The sequence below is a fragment of the Oncorhynchus keta genome, chromosome 29 (assembly GCF_023373465.1).
Source record: "Oncorhynchus keta strain PuntledgeMale-10-30-2019 chromosome 29, Oket_V2, whole genome shotgun sequence".
Taxonomy (NCBI): Eukaryota; Metazoa; Chordata; class Actinopteri; order Salmoniformes; family Salmonidae; genus Oncorhynchus; species Oncorhynchus keta.
Genome location: NC_068449.1, coordinates 13852732 through 13863657, shown reverse-complemented (window position 1 = coordinate 13863657; position 10926 = coordinate 13852732). Strand labels below are relative to the sequence as shown.

The 10926-nt window shown below is 44.3% G+C and overlaps 1 protein-coding gene across 4 annotated transcripts in view; it reads right to left on the bottom strand.

Moving 5' to 3' along the window:
- Positions 1–10926, bottom strand: part of LOC118382087 (estrogen-related receptor gamma-like) — a 388793-nt gene that overhangs the window by 174024 nt on the left and 203843 nt on the right. For all 4 annotated transcript variants that reach the window (XM_052485994.1, XM_052485992.1, XM_052485991.1 and 1 more), the window contains exon 3: positions 6403–6818. In XM_052485994.1, the coding sequence (XP_052341954.1) occupies positions 6403–6818 (416 nt within the window). The remainder of the gene's footprint in view (positions 1–6402; positions 6819–10926) is intronic.

Below are 10926 nucleotides of genomic sequence, written 5' to 3'. Positions count from 1 at the left end.
TTTATTAGAAACACCTTGTCTTTCTCTTCTCCACCCTTCAGTGTCCAGTTTATTAGAAACACCTTGTCTTTCTCTTCTCCACCCTTCCAGTTTATTAGAAACACACTCAGTGTCCAGTTTATTAGAAACACCTTGTCTTTCTCTTCTCCACCCTTCAGTGTCCAGTTTATTAGAAACACCTTGTCTTTCTCTTCTCCACCCTTCAGTGTCCAGTTTATTAGAAACACCTTGTCTTTCTCTTCTCCACCCTTCTACACTCAGTGTCCAGTTTATTAGAAACACATTGACTTTCTCTTCTCCACCCTTCTACATTCAGTGTCCAGTTTATTAGAAACACCTTGTCTTTCTCTTCTCCACCCTTCTACATTCAGTGTCCAGTTTATTAGGAACACCTTGTCTTTATCTTCTCCACCCTTCAGTGTCCAGTTTATTAGAAACACCTTGTCTTTCTCTTCTCCACCCTTCAGTGTCCAGTTTATTAGAAACACCTTGTCTTTCTCTTCTCCACCATTCAGTGTCCAGTTTATTAGAAACACCTTGTCTTCTCCACCCATTCAGTGTCCAGTTTATTAGAAACACCTTGTCTTTCTCTTCTCCACCATTCAGTGTCCAGTTTATTAGAAACACCTTGTCTTTCTCTTCTCCACCCTTCTACATTCAGTGTCCAGTTTATTAGGAACACCTTGTCTTTCTCTTCTCCACCATTCAGTGTCCAGTTTATTAGAAACACCTTGTCTTTCTCTTCTCCACCCTTCTACACTCAGTGTCCAGTTTATTAGAAACACCTTGTCTTTCTCTTCTCCACCCTTCAGTTTATTAGAAACACATTCAGTGTCCAGTTTATTAGGAACACCTTGTCTTTCTCTTCTCCACCCTTCTACACTCAGTGTCCAGTTTATTAGGAACACCTTGTCTTTCTCTTCTCCACCCTTCAGTGTCCAGTTTATTAGAAACACCTTGTCTTTCTCTTCTCCACCCTTCAGTGTCCAGTTTATTAGAAACACCTTGTCTTTCTCTTCTCCACCCTTCAGTGTCCAGTTTATTATAAACACCTTGTCTTTCTCTTCTCCACCCTTCTACATTCAGTGTCCAGTTTATTAGGAACACCTTGTCTTTCTCTTCTCCACCCTTCAGTGTCCAGTTTATTAGAAACACCTTGTCTTTCTCTTCTCCACCATTCAGTGTCCAGTTTATTAGAAACACCTTGTCTTTCTCTTCTCCACCCTTCAGTGTCCAGTTTATTAGAAACACCTTGTCTTTCTCTTCTCCACCCTTCAGTGTCCAGTTTATTAGAAACACCTTGTCTTTCTCTTCTCCACCCTTCTACACTCAGTGTCCAGTTTATTAGAAACACCTTGTCTTTCTCTTCTCCACCCTTCTACATTCAGTGTCCAGTTTATTAGGAACACCTTGTCTTTCTCTTCTCCACCCTTCAGTGTCCAGTTTATTAGAAACACCTTGTCTTTCTCTTCTCCACCCTTCAGTGTCCAGTTTATTAGAAACACCTTGTCTTTCTCTTCTCCACCCTTCAGTGTCCAGTTTATTAGAAACACCTTGTCTTTCTCTTCTCCACCCTTCAGTGTCCAGTTTATTAGAAACACCTTGTCTTTCTCTTCTCCACCCTTCTACACTCAGTGTCCAGTTTATTAGAAACACCTTGTCTTTCTCTTCTCCACCATTCAGTGTCCAGTTTATTAGAAACACCTTGTCTTTCTCTTCTCCACCCTTCAGTGTCCAGTTTATTAGAAACACCTTGTCTTTCTCTTCTCCACCCTTCAGTGTCCAGTTTATTAGAAACACCTTGTCTTTCTCTTCTCCACCCTTCAGTGTCCAGTTTATTAGAAACACCTTGTCTTTCTCTTCTCCACCCTTCTACACTCAGTGTCCAGTTTATTAGAAACACCTTGTCTTTCTCTTCTCCACCCTTCTACATTCAGTGTCCAGTTTATTAGGAACACCTTGTCTTTCTCTTCTCCACCCTTCAGTGTCCAGTTTATTAGAAACACCTTGTCTTTCTCTTCTCCACCCTTCTACACTCAGTGTCCAGTTTATTAGAAACACCTTGTCTTTCTCTTCTCAGTTTATTAGAAACACCTTGTCCTTCTCCACACTTCAGTGTCCAGTTTATTAGAAACACCTTGTCTTTCTCTTCTCCACCCTTCAGTGTCCAGTTTATTAGAAACACCTTGTCTTTCTCTTCTCCACCCTTCAGTGTCCAGTTTATTAGAAACACCTTGTCTTTCTCTTCTCCATCCTTCTACATTCTCAGTGTCCAGTTTATTAGAAACACCTTGTCTTTCTCTTCTCCACCCTTCAGTGTCCAGTTTATTAGAAACACCTTGTCTTTCTCTTCTCAGTGTCCAGTTTATTAGAAACACCTTGTCTTTCTCTTCTCCACCCAGTTCCAGTTTATTAGAAACACATTCAGTGTCCAGTTTATTAGAAACACCTTGTCTTTCTCTTCTCCACCCTTCAGTGTCCAGTTTATTAGAAACACCTTGTCTTTCTCTTCTCCACCCTTCAGTGTCCAGTTTATTAGAAACACCTTGTCTTTCTCTTCTCCACCCTTCAGTGTCCAGTTTATTAGAAACACCTTGTCTTTCTCTTCTCCACCCTTCAGTGTCCAGTTTATTAGAAACACCTTGTCTTTCTCTTCTCCACCCTTCTACACTCAGTGTCCAGTTTATTAGAAACACCTTGTCTTTCTCTTCTCCACCCTTCAGTGTCCAGTTTATTAGAAACACCTTGTCTTTCTCTTCTCCACCCTTCTACACTCAGTGTCCAGTTTATTAGAAACACCTTGTCTTTCTCTTCTCCACCCTTCAGTGTCCAGTTTATTAGAAACACCTTGTCTTTCTCTTCTCCACCCTTCAGTGTCCAGTTTATTAGAAACACCTTGTCTTTCTCTTCTCCACCCTTCAGTGTCCAGTTTATTAGAAACACCTTGTCTTTCTCTTCTCCACCCTTCAGTGTCCAGTTTATTAGAAACACCTTGTCTTTCTCTTCTCCACCCTTCAGTGTCCAGTTTATTAGAAACACCTTGTCTTTCTCTTCTCCACCCTTCTACACTCAGTGTCCAGTTTATTAGAAACACCTTGTCTTTCTCTTCTCCACCCTTCAGTGTCCAGTTTATTAGAAACACCTTGTCTTTCTCTTCTCCACCCAGTTCAGTTTATTAGAAACACCTTGTCTTTCTCTTCTCCACTCAGTGTCCAGTTTATTAGAAACACCTTGTCTTTCTCTTCTCCACCCTTCAGTGTCCAGTTTATTAGAAACACCTTGTCTTTCTCTTCTCCACCCTTCAGTGTCCAGTTTATTAGAAACACCTTGTCTTTCTCTTCTCCACCCTTCAGTGTCCAGTTTATTAGAAACACATTGTCTTTCTCTTCTCCACCCTTCAGTGTCCAGTTTATTAGAAACACCTTGTCTTTCTCTTCTCCACCCTTCAGTGTCCAGTTTATTAGAAACACCTTGTCTTTCTCTTCTCCACCCTTCTACACTCAGTGTCCAGTTTATTAGAAACACCTTGTCTTTCTCTTCTCAGTTTATTAGAAACACCTTGTCCTTCAGTGTCCAGTTTATTAGAAACACCTTGTCTTTCTCTTCTCCACCCTTCAGTGTCCAGTTTATTAGAAACACCTTGTCTTTCTCTTCTCCACCCTTCTACACTCAGTGTCCAGTTTATTAGAAACACCCTTTGTCCAGTTTATTTTCTCTTCTCCACCCTTCAGTGTCCAGTTTATTAGAAAACACCTTGTCAGTTTATTTCTCTTCTCCACCCTTCAGTGTCCAGTTTATTAGAAATACATTGTCGTTCTCTTCTCCACCCTTCAGTGTCCAGTTTATTAGAACCACCTTGTCTTTCTCTTCTCCACCCTTCTACACTCAGTGTCCAGTTTATTAGAACCACCTTGTCTTTCTCTTCTCCACCCTTCTACACTCAGTGTCCAGTTTATCGGACCCCGGTGTTGGTCAATGCGACGGCAATGCGCAGTTGCTGCAGATTGGACTTCGGTACACCACTGCCACCAGCCTGTACTGTTGACACCAGGCAGGATGGGTACATGGACTCATGCTGCTTATGCCAAATCCTGACTCTGGCATCAGCATGACTCAACAGGGAACGGGGTTCATTTGACCAGGAAATGTTTTTTTCACTCCTCAATTGTCCAGTGTTGGTGATCACGTGCCACTGGAGCCTCTTCTTGTGGTTTTTAGCTAATAGGAGTGGAACCTGGTGTGGACGTCTGATGCAATAGCCCATCTGTTACAAGGACAGTTGTTCACTCTGAGATGTCGTTCACATTCGACCTCTCTCATCAACGAGCTGTTTTCTCCCACAGGACAGCCGCTGACTGGATGTTATTTGTTTGTCGCATCATTCTCTGTAAACCCTAGACACTGTCGTGTATGAAAAGCCCAGGAGGCTGTTTCTGAGATACTGGATCCGGAGTGCCTAGCATCAATGATCATACCACGCTCAGTCACTTAGGTCACTGGTTTTGCCAATTCTAACATTCAATAGAACAGTAACTGAATGTATCGATATCTGTCTGCTTTATTTAACAAGCCACGACCACTTGACTCACTGTCTGTAGGAGCGATCCATTTTCGTGAATGGGATGATGTACCTAATAAACTGTCCGGTGATTGTATATTGCTCCTCCATTTCATAATTTCCCATTTCCCCTTTCCTCTCTCTCACTCTTCTCTTCACACTCTCTCTCTCTCTCTCTCTCTCTCTCTCTCTCTCTCTCTCTCTCTGCCCCCTTTCGCTCTCTCTCTCTCACCCCTCCCTCCCTCCCTCCCTCCCTCCCTCCCTCCCTCCCTCCCTCCTCCCTCCCTCCCTCCCTCCCTCCCTCCCTCCCTCCCTCCCTCCCTCCTCCCTCCCTCCCTCCCCCTCCCTCCCTCCCTCCCTCCCTCCCTCCCTCCCTCCCTCTCTCCAATAAGGTAGTGATAGATGCAGGATGACAGGTGGCATGACAACACCAGCTGCCAGAGCCTCCGAGTGTCGCTTCCTCCAACTACAACACAAACACACGCACACACGCTGAAATTCCCACCTTCCCAATACAGCAGGTTGGGGGAGTATAGTTCCATCCTTAGCTACCCTGCCCTCTCTATGCCTGTCCCCTCAGACAGACCAGACACGTCCCTCCTCCTGTCCTCCCCCCTCTCTATGCCTGTCCCCTCAGACAGACCAGACAGGTCCCTCCTCCTGTCCTCCCCCCTCTCTATGCCTGTCCCCTCAGACAGACCAGACAGGTCCCTCCTCCTGTCCTCCCCCCTCTCTATGCCTGCCTCCATCTCTCTCCCTCCCCCTTTCGTCTCTCTCTCTCTCTCTCTCTCTCCCTCCCTCCTTCCAGCCAGGTTGCTGTAGTGGTGTCCAGCTGGAGAGGCTGTGGTGATTACCTGCAGTTTTATTGGCTAATGGCTTGAAACATACCAATATGTCTACCACTGCCCAGAGGAGGCCGGACCCATGCTAGGGCCAACACACCCACACACACACGCCCATGCATGCACACGCACGCACACACACGCACACACACGCACACACATCTGTCCATTGAAGGATTGGCTTGTGTTAGGGCCAAGCACAATATTAAATTCAGTGAAATGCTCTTTGATGATCCACTTCCATGTCTGTCAGCCTGTTTCAATATAAACACACATATCTATACTGCTTCATCCTCTATCTAAGATATTTATCAAATAGAAAAATGATGCTATATAAAATAAATAAAACGAGTCGAATACTAGGTATACTCATAAATACCGATGCAGTGTCACTGTCACTCAGATTCACACACTTCATTCAGAAATCATGTTTACTGACACCATCAGTCCCATTGATCTATAACCTTATTTTAGTAAATACCATAATCTAAGCATCTCATCAGAAGTGATTCAGTAAGGATGAGTGTAGGTATACATCCATCCACTCATCTCCTATCTTTATTAAAGCCACTGAAAGCTGTTTAAAAAAAAAGCCTGAACCCTGACCCCTGACCCTAACCTCTAACATCTAATCATAATCTCTGGCCTGTGTCTGACCATTGATTCCTCTTGGAACCCAAACAATCAGATCAGAAAAACTTATAGCACATTGTTTTATCGCTCAGTACATGTTGTAAACACTGGAAATATCCTATTGAAACTGGTTTGTTAGCTATAAGTGGCAGGTAGCCTAGTGGTTAGAGCGTTGGGCAGGTAACAAAAGGATGCTGGATCGAATCCCCGAGCTGACAAGGTCAAAAACTAACATTCTGCCCCCAAACAAGACAATTAACCCACTGTTCCTTGGTAAGTTGTCATTCTAAGTAAGAATTTGCCTAGCTAAATGAAAAATAAGCTAACCCCTAACCAGTAACCCTAAGCAGAGGGAACGTGAAAGCCAACCTTGGATGGTCCTCTTGAAGAAGGCCTTGCAGGCCTCGCAGGAGGCCACGCCGTAGTGGTAGCCCGAGGCGATGTCGCCACACACCAGGCACAGCCGCTTGGGCATGGAATTCAACATGTACTCGCACTTGATCTGCGAGTCCTCCCCAATGGTGCTGGAGCAGTCTTCGTAGCGCTTGGAGGCCCCTGCAGGGCCCAGGGGGCCGGCCCCAGGCCCGTACAGGGTGGGGGAGTCCAGGCCGTTCTGGTGGCCGTTCATGGTAGAGCTGTAGGAGCCGCTGGCGTCACTGGAGCCCCCAGGGCTGTGGTGGTTGATGCTGTCAGCCAGGGAGGCGGGGCTGGAGGGCTCTGTCTTAATGTAGGACGGGCAGCTGGACTCTAGGTGGCGCTCTTTGCTGGACATTCTGCACAGGTGCCTGGATGGAGGTAGAGGGGGAGGTAGAAGAAGAGAGAGAGAGAGAGAGAGAGAGAGAGAGGAGGGTGAGAAAGGAGGGAGGGAGGAGAGAGTGGAGAACATGTTGTCATAGGTGAGTTAATCGTAATAAAAAATGAAAACATGTTAACATTTTGCAAAATAGTTGTCTTTTTATAGTGACATCATACTAAATCTAACTACTGGATTATTCTCAGAAAATTTTCAAAATAAAACACCTATAATCTAAATAGAATGTGTATGAGAGAGACAGAGAGTGTGTGAATGTGTGTGTGTGTTGAGGGAGGCCTGTAGAAGCATCTCTAGCCTACAGCCATCAGTCACTCTCTAGTCAATAGCAACTTGTTCTACATGAGAGTAATCACGAAGGAGGCACAGCGCTGCTCAATCATGCCTGAGACAGCCACTCACAGCAAACAGCAAACAACACACACACACGCGTGCACACACACAAGCACACAAGAAAGACCATGCACAGATATACTAAACACACATAAAACACATATCAGAGGCAAAACACACACTAAGAGATGAGGAATCTAAAGGAAAGTACTTTACCTCCACCCCTTCCAGTCCCCTGTTCAATAGCATCAACCTATTTAGCGGCAACACCCCCTCATCTCCTTCACCCCACCCCTTCAGTTCCATGGAGTGTACTGTTAATGGCAGCTGTAATTAATTGATCTCTCTCTCTCTCTCTCTCTCTCTTTTAATTAAAGAGTGATGCTACCTCAACGAGTGCTCTAAAATCCAGTCATCTTGTAAAACACCTAACTGTACTGAGACCTGGAAACCAGACATCTCTCTCTCTCTCTCTCTCTCTCTCTCTCTCTCTCTCTCTCTCTCTCTCTCTCTCTCTCTCTCACACACACACACACACACACACACACACACACACACACACACACACACACACACACACACACACACACACACACACACACACACACACACACACACACACATGGGTGGGTGGAAATTGGGCTAGTAAGTGGAAGGTCTCTAGTTTGAATCCCCGGTGGAAGGTCGCTAGTTTGAATCCTGAGCCGATGAGGTAACAAAAAATCTGCCCATGTGCCCTTGAGCAAGGCACTTATCCCTCATTGCGCCAGGGGCATGCCAGACCCTGTGTCCCCACTCTATGAGGGTGTCTCAAAAAACAGATTTCCATTTCACACGTGAATTACAGTTTTTTACAATCACTCTGGCACTAATATCAGAACCCTGATGTTATTTTTCAACACTCTAGACACAAAACTCACAACCTATGAACAAAATGCACATTTTTCAAAACTGTAACACTTTTCCCAATTGCTTGGATACAATACACATAAAGCTAAGATCATTTGTTCACTGAACTAAAAGCACCTGTTCAAAATTACACAACTTCAAATATCAAAGTATTACCATTTCAAAATGCAATTCACACATTACATCTGAGATGACTGTCTATTCATGTCATTACAACGATTGAACTATCAAGTGATACAACTGCTCAAAATGATAAATGTTGCATAGTTTTATGTTTTGTTTATTGCACCATTCTCTGTAAACTCGAGAGACTGTAGTGCGTAAAAATCCCACGAGGGCAGCTGTTTCTGAGATGCTGGAACCACCATGTGCGGCACCACGGTCAACGTTGCTTAGATTAAACATCTTGGTTAAACAACAACTAAAGTTCTCTACTCTATATACTCCATATATTGAGTTGCAGACAGCCACACGATTCGCTGTTCGGAGTAGGCTATTTGCGTTAACACGCAGGTGTACCTAATAAAGTGGCCGGTGAGTGTACGTATTCAGGCCCTTGTCATTTTTTTCCCAATACTGCCAACTTGTTACTGATGATTGATTTCACATTGTGGCACGAGTATATAGTGAAATGAGTGGTATCCACCTACAACAACATAGTGATAACATGGAGCTGGCAGGTGATCCAGGTCACAAGAGGTCAAGCAGTGGGAGGAGGAAGACGAGGAAGACGTGGTGGTCAAAGGAATGGCAGGGGACAAGCACCTCTTCTTTTGGAGAGGTATGTGGGAACGTGGTAGAGGACACGAACCAAGACAGCGGCAGCAACAGCAAAGAGTGTCCAATGAAATCCAAGCAATAGTTGTAGACCATGTCATAAATAATGGCATAACAATGACTGAGGCAGCTACAATGATTCAACCTCAGAGGATCAACGGTGGCCTCAATCATCAGAACTTTCCGCAATGAGAAGCGGTAAGTCCTCAGCGTGCACTAAACATTAGGCTACTCTCAATTATCAAATGACTGTATACTGCATGCCAAGTCGCTCTGGATAAGAGCGTCTGCTAAATGACTTAAATGTAAATGTACCACAGAGTAGGTGATGTGACTAAATGTGTTCTTACTGTAATTGTCCCTACAGAATTGAGACTCTGCCAAATAGGGGAGGCAGAGGCAAAGTTCTGACTGACCAACAAGAGCGGGCTGTGGTCAATTTGGCTCGGGCCAGAAATGATATTCACCTTACAGAAATTTGTCAGTTCATCTTGGACAATGATGACATGTTCAACAACCTGGAAGCCATACCGTTAGCCGACTATTACACGCATGCTGAAAAGGCACCAGGTGTCTCTAAAACAGCTGTACCCTGGGCCTTTTGATAGAAATGCAGAGTGAATGAGTATGTTCAGTTTCAAAATGCCTGTTATGAAAAATTCCCCCAAAATTCTACATCAATTCTCTTTCCAAAATGAATTTTTAGAGGGTGATGGAGCTGGATACTGACAAAAACCATCACAAATTCCTCTTTTTGGATGAGGCAGGCTTCCACCTGGCCAAGACAAGGAGGAGAGGTCAGAATTTCATTGGCCAGTGGGCAACAATCCAAGTACCTGGACAACGTGGGGCCAACATCACCATGTGTATGGCTATATCAGAAGATGGTGTGGTGGGATGCAGACCTCGTTTGGATCATATAATGCAGCTCTCCTTGTAACCTTCCTTGATGAGATAAATCAGGTCTGTAGAGCTGATGGTGTGACCTATGTCATTGTGTGGGATAATGTCAGGTACCACCATGCTCAAATGGTGCAAGCATGGTTTCAGGCCCATCCACAATTTACCACCCTGTACTTACCCCCCATACTCTCCTTTCCTTAATCCGATTGAGGAATTTTTCTCCACATGGAGGTGGAAGGTATATGATAGGTGCTCTCACAAACAAGCCACCCTTCTCCAGGCCATGGATGACGCATGCAATGACATCACGGCAGACCAGTGTCAGGCCTGGATTCGCCCGAAGATTCTTGCCAAGATGTTTGGCTAATGAAGACATCCATTGTGAATCCAAAAGACAGGGTTGATGGAAATATAGAAGTACAGTAATCAAACCTTGTTTTGCTTTTTACAGTAAGCCTGGTGAGGAACACTGCAGTGATGTTTTACAGTAAGCCATGTGAGGAACACTGCAGTGATGTTTTACAGTAAGCCTGGTGAGGAACACTGCAGTGATGTTTTACAGTAAGCCAGGCGAGGAACACTGCAGTGATGTTTTACAGTAAACCAGGTGAGGAACACTGCAGTGATGTTTTACAGTAAACCAGGTGAGGAACACTGCAGTGATGTTTTACAGTAAGCCAGGTGAGGAACACTGCAGTGATGTTTTAGCCAGGTAAACCAGATGTTTTACAGTAAACCAGGTGAACACTGCAGTGATGTTTTACAGTAAACCAGGTGAGGAACACTGCAGTGATGTTTTACAGTAAGCCAGGTGAGGAACACTGCAGTGATGTTTTACAGTAAGCCAGGTGAGGAACACTGCAGTGATGTTTTACAGTAAACCAGGTGAGGAACACTGCAGTGATGTTTTACAGTAAGCCAGGTGAGGAACACTGCAGTGATGTTTTACAGTAAGCCAGGTGAGGAACACTGCAGTTGATGTTTTACTGTAGTTTGTTTCATTTTTGTAGATCATAATTTTTGCTTTGATTCAATGAAGCCTGTGTTGTGATTTTATTGTATTTCATCAATACATTTCAGATTTTGTTCAATGATTCCACTGTGTCTGTAGTATTCTCTCTACTAGTCCTTTTACAGTGATGTATTTACGTGAAGTGCCA